Source organism: Bos indicus, chromosome 28 (genome assembly GCF_029378745.1).
Source record: "Bos indicus isolate NIAB-ARS_2022 breed Sahiwal x Tharparkar chromosome 28, NIAB-ARS_B.indTharparkar_mat_pri_1.0, whole genome shotgun sequence".
NCBI lineage: Eukaryota > Metazoa > Chordata > Mammalia > Artiodactyla > Bovidae > Bos > Bos indicus.
The window spans coordinates 29,345,972-29,361,469 of NC_091787.1; the positions used below are offsets into that span (position 1 = coordinate 29,345,972).

Consider the following 15,498-nt stretch of genomic DNA (forward strand, 5'->3'; position numbering starts at 1 on the left):
CCATTCTGTTCCTAGAGACAAATTATTGGTATTTGACCCCAACAAACCCAACATATAGTAGTGTGCCATGAAAAGGATAACCATTATAGACACTCCAGTTAAAGGCTGGGGTGGGGAAGGGATCCCTAGCAATTCTGAAATCCACATGTGAAAATATTCGGGATTCCTTCATCAAGTTTCAAGGCCTGGAAATAATCCTCTTAGCTCTCTGGTCTCCCCTCTAAGCTCTTGATTTCACCCTCTGAGTCACCCTGTTAACATGAAAGGTATCATGTTTATAGCTAAGTAATTTTATTAGGTTGTGTCCTGCCAGTAGAATTTTGGGGGCCTGATAGCCTTCCTTTTTTTTGGAATCTTTTGCATCTAGAGAGATTGAGAATTCTCAAAATCATTGAGTCCTGTTTTCTTTATGTTTAATAGTTTTTCCCTCAATTTCTCTCATCTCGTGTCTTATCATAAGCAGCAAGAAAAAAAATCAGGCTTCACCTTTAACACTTTGCTAGGAAATCTCCATAGCTATATAACCAAAATCATCACTTTGAAAGTTCAGCCTGTCCACATGACCATAAAAGACCATTTCACTAAACTTTCTGTCACAAAATAACAAGCATCTCCTTTCTTCCAGTTTCTAATATGTTCTCCCTTCTTCCAGTTTCTAGTATGTTCCTCATTTCCTTCTGAGCTTTCCCCTCCCTACAGCACCCTCCAAATCCAAATTTCTCCTAAGTCTATTCAAGGTAATTTGTGACTTCTCTATCATGCGTCTCAAAATTCTTCCAGCTTCTATCAATGAACAATCAAAAATGAAATTAAGGAAACTATTTACCTATTATCAAAAAGAATAAAATACTTAGGAATAAACTGAACCAAGGAAGTATAGGACTTCTACACAGAATACTACAAAACACTGAAAGAAAATAGGTAAGGCCTAAAGAAAGCTGTCCTCAGTGATCAGTGCAAAGAAATAGAGGAAAACAATAGAATGGGAAAGGCTAGAGATCTCTTCAAGAAAATTAGAGCTAACAAGGGAACATTTCATGAAAAGATGGGCACAATAAAGGACAGAAATGGTATGGACCTAACAGAAGCAGAAGGTATTAAGAAGAGGTGGCAAGAATACACAGAAGAACTGTACAAAAAAGATCTTCATGACTCAGATAACCATGATGATATGATCACTCACCTAGAGCCAGACATCCTGGAATGTGAAGTCAAGTGGGCCTTAAGGAAGCATCACTACAAACAAAGCTAGTGGAGGTGATGGAATTCCAGTTGAGCTATTTCAAATCTTGGAAGATGATGCTGTGAAAGTGCTGCAATATGCCAGCAAATTTGGAAAACTCAGCAGTGGCCATAGGACTGGAAAAGGTCAGTTTTCATTCCAATCCCAAAGAAAGGCAATGCCAAAGAATGCTCAAACTACGGCACAGTTGCACTCATCTCACATGCTAGCAAAGTAATGCTCAAAATTCTCCAAGCTAGGTTTCAACAGTTTGTGAACTGTGAACTTGCAGATGTTCAAGCTGGTTTTGGAAAAGTCAGAGGAACCAAAGATGAAATAGCCAAAATCAGTTGGATCATAGAAAAAGCAAGAGAATTCCAGAAAAACATCTGCTTTATTCACTACACCAAATCCTTTGACTGTGTGGATCACAACATACCGTGGAAATATGGGAATACCAGATGACCTGACCTGCCTCCTCAGAAATCTTAAGCAGGTTGAGAAGCAATAGTTAGAACCGGACATGGAACAATGCACTGGTTCCAAATTAGGAAAGGAGTACATCAAGGCTGTCACCCTGCTTATTTAACTTATATGCAGAGTACATCATGTGAAATGCCGGGCTGGATGAAGCACAAGCTGGAATCAGGATTGCTGGGAGAAATATCAATAAACTCAGATATGCAGATAAAGGAGATCAGTCCTGGGTGTTCATTGGTAGGACTGATGTTGAAGCTGAAACTCCAGTACTTTGGCCGCCTGATGCGAAGAGCTGACTCATTTGAAAAGACCCTGATGCTGGGAAACATTGAGGGCAGGAGGAGAAGGGGACGACAGAGGATGAGATGGTTGGATGGCATCACCGACTCAATGGACGTGGGTTTGGGTGAACTCCAGGAGTTGGTGATGGACAGGGAGGCCTGGCGTGCTGCGGATCATGGGGTCGCAAAGAGTCAGATACGACTGAGCCACTGCACAGAACTGAACTGATACAGATGACACCACCCTTACGGCAGAAAGAGAAGAAGAACTAAAGAGCCTCTTGATGAAAGAAGAGAGTGAAAAACCTGGCTTAAAACTCAACATTCAGAAAACTAATAAGATCACGGTATCTGGTCCCATCACTTCATGGCAAATAGATAGGGAAACAATGGAAACAGTGAGAGACTTTATTTTCTTGGGCTTCAGAATCACTGCAGATGGTGACTACAGCCATGAAATTAAAAGACGCTTGATTCTTGGAAGAAAAGCTATGACCAACCTCAACAGCATACTAAAAAGCAGAGACATTACTTTGCCAACAAAGGTTCATCTAGTCAAAGCTGTGGTTTTTCCAGTAGTCATGTATGGATTTGAGAGTTGGACTATAAAGAAAGCTGAGTGCCGAAGAATTGATGCTTCTGAACTGTGGTTTGGAGAAGACTCTTGAGAGTCCTTTGGACTGCATGGAGATCCAACCAGTCAGTCCTAAAGGAAATCAGTCCTGAATATTCATTGGAAGGACTGATGCTGAAGCTGAAACTCCAATATTTTGGCCACCTGATGCAAAGAACTGACTCACTGGAAAAGACCCTGATGCTGGGAAAGGGTGAAGGTGGGAAGAGAAGGGGACAACAGAGGATGAGATGGTTGAATGGCATCACTAACTTGATGGACATGAGTTTGAATAAGCTCCAGGAGTTGCTGATGGACAGGGAAGCCTGGCATGCTGCAGTCTGTGGGGTCGCAAAGAGTCGGACACAACTGAGTGACTGAACTGAACTGAAAGAAATGGAAGGGGTTTCCTAGGCAGTGCAGTGGTAAAGAATCTGCCTGCCAATGCAGGAGACGCAAGAGATGCAGGTTCGATTCCTGGGTCTGGAAGATCCCCTGGAGTAGGAAATGGCAACCCACTCCAGTATTCCTGTGTAGAAAATTCCATGGACAGAGGAGCTTGGCAGCCTACAGTCCACGGGGTTGCAAAGAGTTGGACTTGACTGAGTGACTGGGCACACACACACACAAAGAAATGGAAAGACAGGCTCTGCTTATGTATCGGAAGACTTAGTATTGTTAAGATGGCTGCTGCTGCTACTGCTAAGTCTCTTCAGTTGTGTCCGACTCTGTGCGACCCCACAGACGGCAGCCCACCAGGCTCCCCAGTCCATGGGATTCTCCAGGCAAGAACACCGGAGTGGGTTGCCATTTCCTTCTCCAATGCATGAAAGTGAAAAGTCAAAGTGAAGTCGCTCAGTCGTGTCTGACTCTTCGTGACCCCATGGACTGCAGCCCACCAGGCTCTTCCATCCGTGGGCTTCTCCAGGAGTCTCCCTGAATATATCTACAGCCTGAGTGCAACTTTATCAAAATTCCAGCTGCCTTTTTTAAAAGGCAGAGATAATTCATATAGAAATGCAAGATATCCTGAATATCCAAAACAATATTGAAAAAGAACAAATTTGGAGGATTCATACTTCTTGATTTTAAAAGATAATACAAAGCTACAGTGATCAAAACGGTGTAGTACTGGCATAAGAACATATATTGATCCATGGAATAGAATAAAAAGTCCATAAATAAACCCACACATCTATGGTCAATTGATTTTCAACAAGGGAGCCAAGCCTATGGGGGAAGAAGAGTCTCTCTAAGAAATGATGCTGGCAGGGAACATAGCCAATATTTTATCATAACTATAAATGGAGTATAACCTTTTAAAATTGTAAACCACTCTGTTGTACACCTGAAACTTACTGAATATTGTAAATCAACTCTGTCAATCAAAAAAAAAAAAATTCAGATGGGGAAAAAAAAGGAAATGGTGCTGGGACAACTGCAAAAGAATGAAGTTGGACCGTTACTTCACATCATATAAAAAATATCAACTCAAAATGGACCAAAGGAACACACTTCAGAGCTACATAAAACTTAGGAGAAAACATTGGAGTAAATCTCAATGAGCTTGGATTTGGCAGCTGATTCTTAGATGTCATCTGACACCAAGACCACATATAACCAAAGAAAAAACAGATAAACTGGATTTCATCAAAATAAAATACTTTAGGGTGTATCAAGGGACATTATCAAGAAAGTGAAAAGACAGCCTACAAAATGGGAGGAAATCTATGTAAACCATACATCTAATAAGAATCTAGTATCCACAATATATAAAGAACTACAACCCAGAAACAAAAGAAAAAACAATCCAATTAATCAGCAAATAACTCAAAGAGCAATTTCTCCAAAGAAGATATACAGATAGCCAATAAGTACATGAAAAGATGTTCAAAATCATTATTCATTAGGGGAATCAAATAACCAAAACCACAATGAGACACCACTTCATACCCACTAGTGCGACTGTATTAAAGATTAAAAAAGGACAGTAACAAATATTGATGAGGATGTGAAATTGGAATGCTTGTAAATTAATGGTGGGAATGCAAAGTGGTACAGTCACTATGGAACCAGTTTGGCAGTTCCTCAAAAAGTTAAATTACCATATGACCCAGCAGTTCTGCTCAAAGGTATATAACCTAGAGAAGTGAAATATAGCCACACACAAGCCTTGCATGAATGCTGACAGCAGCATTATTCATAAGAGTCAAAAAGTGGAAGCAACCTAAACATCCATCAGCTGATGGATAAACAAATGGTTTATCCATGTGTTATGGACTGAATTGTGTTCCCCTTAACATCCAAAAGGCCTAACACCCAATGTGGTTATGTTTGGTGATATGGCCTTTAGAGAGATAATTAAGGTTACATGAGGTCGGAATGGTGAGACCCTAATCCTATAGGGTTGGTATCCTTAAGGAAAGGAAGAGACATGAGAGTTCTTTCTATGCATGCAAAGAGCAAAGGTCATGCAAACAAAGACAAAGCGAAAAGGCAACTGTGCCTAGGAGCCAGGAAGAGAGGTCACACTATAAACCAACCCCAACAGTACCTTGATCATGGACTTTGAGGCTCCAGAACTGTGAGAAAATTAATTTCTGTTGTTTAAGCCACCCAGTCTCTGGCATTTAATGGCAGCCCAAGTAACTAATACTTCATGCACAACGTTTCAAATATGCTAACCACCACTTATTTTTCTGTGTATCCATAAATTAAGGTTATTGTGAAACTTAAAGTTTGAAAAAAAGAAGAAAGTAATTTTAAAATGGAGCTAGAGGATCTCTGACTGGTTTGGTGGGTTGACTGAAATGTCCTAAAATAGGGGTCAGCAAAGTTTGTGTATAAAGAACCAGGCAGTAAATATTTTAGCCTTTGCCAGCCATCCAATCTATTGCAACTACTTAACTCTGTCCTTGAAAGCAGCCATAAACAATATGCATGCAAGTGGATATACATGTGACACTATTATACACTCAGTATATATCTTCTCCAGAGACATGTAATTACCGCTGCCACAAAAACTGGCAGTGGTAATGGGTATGAAGTTTCACTAGTCACGTGGCTATTTAAATTTTTAATTAATTACAATTAGGTAATTTTAAAATTCCATTCTCAATCACACTAAATTTTTTTAAATTGAAGTATAGTTGATTTACAATGGTTGTGTTAATTACTGTTGTACAGCAGTGATTCAGTCATCCATATATACATAACTTAATATTCTTCTCCATTATGGTTTACTATAGGATACCGAATATAGTTCTGTGCTATACAGTAGGACCTTGTTTTTTTTAATCCATTCGATAAAAGCCTACATGTGCTAACCCCAGTCTACCACTCCATCCTTCCTTCATCCTCCTCCCCCTTAGAAACCAGTCTGTTCTCTATGTCCATAATTTTTTGTTTCACAAATAGGTTTGTGTCATATTTTAGATTCTACAAATGATATCATGTGATATTTGCCTTTCTTTGACTTACTTCACTTAGTGTAATAATCTCACTGCATCCATGTTTTTGCAAATGGCATTATTCCATTCTTTTATGGCTGAGTAGTATTCCATATATATATATATACACACACACACACATCTTTATCCATTCATCTGTCAGTGGACATTTAGGTTGTTTCCATGTATCTTTCTGAATTATAGTTTTGTCCAGGTATATGCCCAGGAATGGGATTGTTGGATCATACAGTAACTCTATTTTTAGTTTTCTAAGGAACCTCCATACTGTTTTCTACAGTGGCTACACGAGCTTATATTCCCACTAGAAGTGTAGGAGGGTTCCCTTTTTTCTGAACTTTCTTTAGCATGTGTTATTTGTATACTTTTTAATGATGGCTATTCTGACTCATGTGAGTTGGTACCTCACTGTTTTGATTTGCATTTCTTCTAATAATTAGCAGTGTTGAGCATCTGTTCTTGTGCCCATTGGCCATCTGTATGTCTTCTTTGAAGAAATATATACTTAGGTCTTCTGCCAGTTTTTGGATAGGGTTGTTTTTTGTTGAGCTATATGAGCTGTTTGTATATTTAGGAAATTAAGTCATGTCATTTGCGAACACTTATTCTCATTCTGCAGGTTGTCTTTTCGTTTTGTTTATGGTTTCTTTTACTCTGCAATAACTTGTAAGTTTTACTAGGCCCCACACTAGCCAAATTTTAAATCCTCTATAGCCACATGTGGCTGGAGGCCACTATCATGGAGAGTGCATATGTAGAACATTTCCTTCAATCTCCAAAAGTCCCATTAGATAGCTTTGCTCTAATAATCTTTGCTTTTCATTCTTCCAGGAACCAACAGGCATCACCAGCCTGAGAAACCACTTTAAAATAAATTCATGGTTTAAAGGGTTTTTTGGAACCATGCAGGTGGTGTGAAACTGGGTTATAAAGATTAGTGAAGCCTAGCTTGAGATTATGAATTCTCAGGGGAGATTTTTTTTCACAGTACTGTTGCTGTGGGTCTGAAGATATCCATGGATAATAGATTCTATTCCTTTGCTCAGATGATGAGAGTAATGTTGCAATCACCAGACCAGCTTCACAAAGCCCCTGTGTGCTGAGTGAACTACAGTCTTTGGTCTTACCTCGAGTGCCACAGTCTAAGGTGCTGTCTGTCACCTCACATCCGGTAAGTCCCACAGGGGAATGAACAGGAGAGCCTAGGCCTGTTCTTATAGAGAAGTCTGCTCAGTTATTTGCCTTAATTGTATCACTATGACTTTTTTTTCCAGTAAACTTATGTGTTTTCATAGTAATCCAGCGATTCCTTGCAAAAGTTTCATTTTGAAAAAACAGCAAGTTAGAGTTGATAAGTAATTTTCAGCTCTTTTGAAAAGGTATCTATAAGCTGTGCAATTGAGATTCAATTATATGGTCAGCTCCAGGCAGCTTTGGGAAGAATGAAATATATAATGAAATGAGGGGCCAATGTCAGATTTTCTATGGCCTTAACATTGTATCTTTTGAATTTCTTTTTGACTTCTTCCCTCTTTTTTTCTGTTATCTTGACCTACCTGGGTTTTATTTTTTATATTTGAATCTGTTGACTTTTTTGCTTTTGGAGGTTTAGCAATCATTACCCAGGTGTAAAAGGCAAACCAAAGGGAAGAGAAAATGGTTTCAAAAAAGTCTTAAGCATATAAAGATGGCCATTTCTTGCAGGTTGATGAGCCTGATCTAGTGTTTGCTTTGTTGGTATACTGGCCAGATATTGTGCAGCTATATTTTTTAAATGGTTATTTAAAAGTAAATTCAGCTTGTACATAACTATACTATACATACCTGTAACTTATACTGTACATCAATTATACTTCAATTAAAAAATAAACTCAGTAAGGCCCATATCTTATCACACTGGAGGATGACCCAGGTAATCTAATATTCCTGTGACAGTAATAAAATACTTCTATATGTCAAACTGGTCTGCTTATGGTTTAAGTAGCCCAAGCTCTGAAAAGTTAACATACACGTTTCTAGTTGTTGATGACCAAAGGAAGGAGAAGCAATAATCCAAATATTCTAGAGAGAAAGTAGGAGAAAAATGCCTACTTGGGAGAGGAGGAGCTAACCAGAAACGGCCCTGAACTGATTACCTAAGAGAGAAAATAAACAGGACACTAAGGTGGCAGTGGCAGTCCATGTAAGACTAAATCCTGCCAACATTAGAACAAATAAGCTTAACTCCTTCTAATAGTCTTCAGATTTGAGCTTATTATTGAGAGCTGACTGCTCCAGGTGTAGCAGAGAAAGCATTAGCAGAGCACAGGATTATGTGATGGTAAAAGAGATTATATACTAGAGTTTACCCTTATTCTCCCCATTTTTGTTCCATGTTGTTTTTTCTAATGTAATGTAAATAATAATAAAGGTTCTCTTTCCCCTATGAGACTGGCTATTAATTGCTTTCACATAAGTTGATCAGGCTTCCCCATTCAGAAATGAAGAGGGTGACTCTGATCTTGTCATCTTAACAGTGGACTTGGGGCCCCAGCTGGGATACTGGCCAAGATACTACAAAAGTTAAGGCATGGGAAAAAAAAATATATAAATGATCTAATTTGGAAATATTAACTTTTGGCAAAGTTGGGAAACTAAGCTGGTATCTTCACCAACCAATGAGAAACATCTTCTTTTGACATGTAGATGAGTCTCTGTCAAGCAGCAAGTGGTCATCAGCCAAATGTGAATGGTCTCTTGGTTCATGGGATGCCTCTACAGCCAAGAAATCTCTCTCTAATGGACAAGCTCCTGTAAGAAGTATAAAATTTTACGACTATAGAGTTTAAGTAGATCACTAAAAAATAAAAGGAAAGCAAAGTCAAGTCAATCAACATGCATGTATTGAGTACCTACCAAGCAACCAGAGATATGTGGGGAGTAAAAACATATAAGGAAAATGGTCTCCAACTTCAAGGAGCTGATAAAATAAGTGGTGAGAAGACACACAACTAAAAAGAGACCTAACCATATAGGGCATTCCTGTGGCTGAGTACCAAGTGTGTGTACTTCGAGTGAGTGAACACTATGGCAGTCCCCAAAGAAGGGAAGCATTTTGGTGGGAAGTTCAGGTTTTAAATGTGTCCTTGTAAGATGGAAGTTTGGATAAGCAGAGAAGAGTAGCAAGGCTATTCTAGATATGAAAAATGATGTGGGGAAAGGTTTGGAGACAGGAAAATACAAATATTTAGAAGAGAAAGCAGATCGTTTTTTGCTATAGTAGAATAGGAGGCAATAGGTTAGAACTTCAATGTTCTGATCAAAAGACCACTGGTGTGATTAGTGGGAAAGCAGAGACTGGAATTAAAGAACTTTGGAACCAGACAGTGGAGGGTTTTGAATGTCTTGTTTCTGAGATCCATTCATGTTGCATGTGATTCTCTTTTACTGCCAACTGCTGCTGCTGCTAAGTCGCTTCAGTCGTATCCGACTCTGCGACCCCATAGACGGCAGCCCACCAGGCTCCCCCATCCCTGGGATTCTCCAGGCAAGAACACTGGAGTGGGTTGCCATTTCCTTCTCCAATGCATGAAAGTGAAAAGTGAAAGTGAAGTCGCTCAGTCGTGTCTGACTCTTAGCGACCCCATGGACTGCAGCCTACCAGGCTCCTCCATCCAGGGGATTTTCCAGGCAAGAGTACTGCAGTGGGGTGCCATTGCCTTCTCCTTTACTGCCAACTAGTATTCTAATAATATACCACAATTTATTTATCCATTCTTCTGTTAATGAACACGGGCTGTTTTTTAGGTTGGGGCTGTTATATATAAAAGGCACTATACATATTCTTATACTGGTCTTTTTTGTGGACATATGGTCTCATTTATCAATATACAGAAGTGAAAGGGTATGTTTAATCTTATAATAAACTTTCATAAAATTTTTTCAAAAGAATTGTACCATTTTACATTCCCACCCAGCAGTGTATGAGTCAGCTTTGGAGAACATCAATTTAAATCAGGAATTTGAAAGATTTCATAGCAGTAGAACATAGATTGGATTAAAGAAGGAGGAACTAAAGGTAAAGGAATCTAATGCAGGAATTCAGGCAGCTATGGGTCTGTTCTCAAGATGTAGCCAAGACTAAAAAAGTAATAAAATAGTTGAAGAGTTATCATAAAAGAAATCAGATTCTATAAAAAACAGGAATAAAGGTGAACTCAGATTTCAAGCTCAAGGGAAGATGGTTTGGGGACAGGGGAGATGAGTGTAGGGTCTGTTGAGTTTACGATGATGGACTGTATAGAAGAGGTCAGATTTGGAGACTGATCTAGAAGTGTGGAGGTGATAAATCCACTTACGAGTGAGTAGTCCAGAGGAAAAATAAAGATAAATGAAGAGCAGCTAAGGCCTAAACTCCTATAATTAGAAAGCAGGTAGGCTGTGTAAACAAAGGGCTTAAGTGAATGGTTAGGGAGGCAAGACGAGAAATATCTCTTACAAGTAATGCTCAAGGTTTAGCCCTATTCTGTGATGGGCGTTTTTCCTTTAAAGTTTTCCAAACTCTGAGGCATAGTTTGTGCTAGAGGATACCAAAGTGGCCTGAAAGCTTGAAGAACGTGATGAAAGCCAAAGCCTGTGGCAGAGTGTTATTCTTCCACTTTCCCTCCATATCACAGCGTAAATACTATCTCTTAGGTGCCTTACAATAAAATCAAACGGTCTCTCATCTGCTTAAACACAAAAACGAAGCACCTGAATCTGTGGGGCAGAGTTTAAGCTACTGAACTGTTGAATATGGTATTTTATTTACAGAGGACTTACAAAAGAGTATTGTATTTCACAGTTGTTTACGCAAATGGAGATTTACTGACCTGGGCTGCACAAAGCTCTGAACCCTTTTCCTGTTCCCAGCTTTTTCTAAGGAACCCCTACCCCTGTGGGCTTTAACTAGCTCAGCATTTTAATCTCTGCAGTGGAAGCACACTAGTGCCACACCACTACTAAGCAGCAATACTGGCCCTTCAACTAAGTCTTTCTGATGACATGCCTTCAGCAAAAACAATGCCTCCAGCATGGTAGGAAGCTCATTCCCTGAGGTAAACTTCTGGGAAGCACTTTGGAGTAGCTACACTGCAGGTTAGCCTTTACCAGTAACTGAAGAAGTGACTCTGATGGCAGGTGAATAAAGTACTTGCTTTCCCAAGTCTCCATTCTAGTAAATCATGTGTAAGACTGAAATGATGTCCTTCTTTCAGGTACACATTCTCATTCCTGAGATAGATTATATGACATCTAAAACTAGGTTATTTATTGATTGTTTTCTCTTTTTGCCTTTCTCTCCCTTGAATGTACTTGAAAGTTTAAGGCTTTTTACCCTTTGAGTTCTGTCTCCCTGTACAGAGCAGTCTTGATCTCACTGTGGGTTTCTGATATTTGGCCACTAGAGATCTTGATGACAAGCTACTTATGAGACCTGGGTCCAGTACCATCTTTTCAACTCGAAATTGGCCAAATCGAGCCCTGAAGCTTAGTACATCATTTCTGTCATATACAGTGCAGTCCACCAGGAGACGCAACCCCCCACCACGTACCCTTCATCCCATCAGCACAAGCCATTCACGCGCTGGAACACCAAGACTTATGGACGAAATACGCAGAGGATCCCGAGTGTAGGTTTCAAAAGCAGAATTTCTGGAATCTGTGGTAAAACTAATGAAGAATTTTACATATAGAATGAATTTAAAGATAAGATTGAAATATATGCCTAGGCAGTAATCACTACATATTCTTATGATGAGTTGTACACTGGTTTAAATCTAATACAGAAGAAAATGGAGTTATATTTGAATAAAATATATACTTATCTTCTGATTATACTTATCTTCCTTCTGATTTAGCTAAACATATTTCCACAAATAAAATGTTGGCTAGAATATTCCAACAGAACTCATCAAAGGAATAGAAGACATTCTATATATATTTTTATTAAAACATTTTCCTTAGTGGGAACATGCTCATAAAATTCTTCCCCCAAATGATGATTAAATCTCCTTTAATATTTTTCCATACCAATAGGATTTACTTATTTCACTGACAATGAAAACTTTGTAAATCTCAGATAAGTAGTTGCCTGTACACCAGGGAAAAAATGTCCCTTGGCACATCTTAGGAAATAAAAGTAAACATGTCCTCTTCCCTTTTCCCACCTCATTGTGCAAAAGACTCCAAGTTTTTAAAATAAAATCCTTCCATTAGTTGTTAATTTAAAAAACATGTTACGAGGGTTGATTTCTAAGACTATGATCAAGGGTAGGAATTAATAACACCATAACTGAATTCAGCGTTTTGAATTCAGCCTCTGAATGAAGCATATGTCACTATACTTCTCTCCCAACATTTCTTAATTTTGACTTTATTGGTATATGATCTATACCAATAGAGCTATACATTCACTTGGGTATGAGTGGTTTTGATGTAAAATTAATCTCTCATCCCTCTGACAATGCTTTTTTTCCCGAAGTGGAAAAATAAGTTGCTTTGTTTTGTTCTGGGATATGAAAAGTATCGTTCAGCTTTAATTACTGTCTTGGGCATGAGTAATATTGTAACTGCTCCAAATCCTTTGGAAGGAAATAAAGTTTAGGATCCGTACCTGGGAATTATAATTTTTAGTGGAAAGGACAACCAGAAGGCCCAGAACTGTGAGTTTCATCAGATGCGAAATTACAAATCTATGAATTTGTCAGAAAAAATACAACTCAGGATAGGGAAAATTGTTTTATTCCAGTTCTTTGTGGGACAAAGGGTCAAATTCTGCTGTGCACTCAGGATGACGTTTCAACAAAAAATAAGAAAATACTGTGAAGAAAGCCCAAAATTTTCATTCTCCAAAATCCTTTGAGATCGCTTCATTTATAAGTGTAGGCAGCTTAAAGCTTTCTGTGCATGATATTAAACTCATCTGTTCAGTGTATTTGATTCTAACCAATTTGTTTATATTATAATTTTATGCTTTCATATCTTGGTTTTTGCTGGTGGGATCTGCAGCCCTGTGGCGGCCGACTCGCTCTCCTCTCCCTCACCACTGCCACTGAGTCGAAATAATCTGCTGCCACCTATTGGGACAGCTGAAGCAGAACACTTGAGCACGGTGGGGCCACAAAGGCAAACGGTATGTCTCCTTCCTATTGCCTTTCCAATGTTTATAAAACCTCATAGTCAGTAATTCTGCAGGATCTGTGCTCTGGTCTTGACTTCTGTATTTTGTCAAAAGTACAAACTGAATTCTAATTTGACAATGGAATTGGAGCTGCTTGGCCTGCAATTACCATACCTGTTAGGGCTGATACTGGACACGCACAGCTCCACTATAAATTAACTGTTTCTGTAATTCTTATCCCTTCTGCAGAAAACCCATAGCGATTCCAGTCGAGCTCGAAGTGCTGTGGTGGATGAGCCTAACCATCAGCAGCCCCAGGAGAAGCTCCTGCTACCTGACTTCTTCTCCAGGCCCAATACAACTCAGTCATTTTTGGTAGTGACATACTTCCTCTATTGTCTGATAGCTGAGGAAATGGGAAAAAAAACTAGTTTGGCAGGCTTAAAGCTTTATATGGTGACTTAATCAACTCTAAGAGTAAAAGCTGAGGTTCTAATAAAAATAGTGTTTTACATTTTAAGTATGTTTGTTGAAACTCTAACTGCTCTCTGCCACTCATTATTTTAACTTGTAAAAATAAGGTAAAAAGCCTTATATATAAATAGCAAATTCTAAGAATTTAAAATTTAGATATTTCTGAGAATAAGCAAAAAAACGTTAAACCCCAGTGCATATCAGATTAGCATTACCTTCATTCTTTTAACATTGCTCTGAGGGAATTAAACAAAAAGTGGTAAGAGATTATGTTGTGGGCTGGTGGATGAGCAAGTTAAGACTTTCAGAGTTTTGTTAACTGGTGTTTGAAATGCTAACACTGTCACCACTAAATGTACATTTACTAGCCCTTTTACTTTTAAACATCAGAAACAACCTGACTGGGAGACTAGAGGTCATGCACTGACCTTGCCCCAAACTACAAGCCAGGAGCTCAGCCCCATGGCATTTGCTTTGTACAAGAGGGCTTGGAAAGCTCAGAGTGACTGAGGCACACTTATGGCTCAAGAACCAAGCACCCACATCCTAAACCAGTTTTCAAGACAGTGGTGTTTGCAACCCACTTATCTTAACTCATAATCCTTAAACTGTATCAGCCTAAAGCACCATATGATCTTTTTCCTCCATTAGAAGAGTGGTGAGAATAAATGAATGGGACATTGTACTGCTTCCTAGGGCTGCCGTTAACAAACTACCACAAACTGGGTGGCTTAAGACAATGTAAATCTATTCTCTCAGTTCCAGAGTCTGTTAAGTCCAAAATCAAGGTATCAGCAGAGCTACGTTCCCACTGCAGGCTCTAGGGAAGAATCTTTTCTTGCCTCTATTCTAGTTCATGAGGTGTTCAGCTTAACTGACTGTTTTTGTAAATAAAGTTTTCTTAGAGCAGAGCCACCATTTGTACTTTCTGTGGCTGCTTTCCTAGTTCCAGTGACAGTATGTTCCACAAAACCTGAAATGTTTACTATCTGGTCCTCTATTAAAAAAAAAAAAAGTTTGCTGACCATTGATAGAAAACATGGGGCTTCATCAGGAGAGGAAAAAAAAAAAAACCCTCAAATCTCTTATTCCAATGCTGACAAGAAACTGAGATGTTTTTTATTCCAGAAGTATCAGCAAAACGGCATTGATAGCTCTTTTTTTTAGTATCTGCATGTGGATATTTTAGTTGTATCTTAAAACCTTTAAATCCCTTAAAGCAGTTTTGAAATGTTTGAGTCCCATATTGAGAGTCACATTTTAAGCATGGAGGTCGTTCTGTTCTGTTGTTTTAAACAGTTAGCAGGCAATGGAAATCAGATTCAAATTCCCTTGAGAGCCAATTATGAGTACTTAGAAATATTAAACCATATGGATTATTTATAAATGCTAAGATTTTCTTAAAGGCATATTAATAAAGTTGCAGAACTTGCAATTTTTACAAGTTAACAATCATTCTGTGGGCTGCTGGCTTGGGATTTTTAACTTGGAATGTTAAGTGTATATTCAGCCAACTGTCCCTCAGACTGACAGATGATGCCAATTACATTGCTGTCTGACTTTCCCTTGTAAAACAACTAACACATTATCCTCTGGAAGAAGTCACACTGTAAGCAGTGACTCATCTTCTCTCTTTTTCAGCCAGATACGCAGTATCGTCGTGTGTGTGCTGCTGAGTATCCTCACCAGGCCCGACCTGGTAGGGGATCTGCGGGGACAGGTGGGGTCATGGCTCTTATTTTACTACAGTCTTGTTAAGATCTTGCTTTTTTCCCATGCTTATTATTTTTTCTTCCTCCAGATTTTATATTTTGTTTTCCTAC

General features: G+C 38.9%; 1 protein-coding gene across 2 annotated transcripts in view; it reads left to right on the forward strand.

The window, feature by feature from the left end:
* Positions 1–15,498, forward strand: part of FAM149B1 (family with sequence similarity 149 member B1) — a 53,563-nt gene that overhangs the window by 33,057 nt on the left and 5,008 nt on the right. Inside the window, exons 8-13 of one of the 2 annotated variants that reach the window (XM_019953776.2) lie at positions 7,110–7,234; positions 8,749–8,855; positions 11,487–11,711; positions 13,090–13,213; positions 13,451–13,576; positions 15,317–15,395. In XM_019953776.2, the coding sequence (XP_019809335.2) occupies positions 7,110–7,234; positions 8,749–8,855; positions 11,487–11,711; positions 13,090–13,213; positions 13,451–13,576; positions 15,317–15,395 (786 nt within the window). The remainder of the gene's footprint in view (positions 1–7,109; positions 7,235–8,748; positions 8,856–11,486; positions 11,712–13,089; positions 13,214–13,450; positions 13,577–15,316; positions 15,396–15,498) is intronic. The other variant, XM_019953777.2, reaches the window with a different exon arrangement.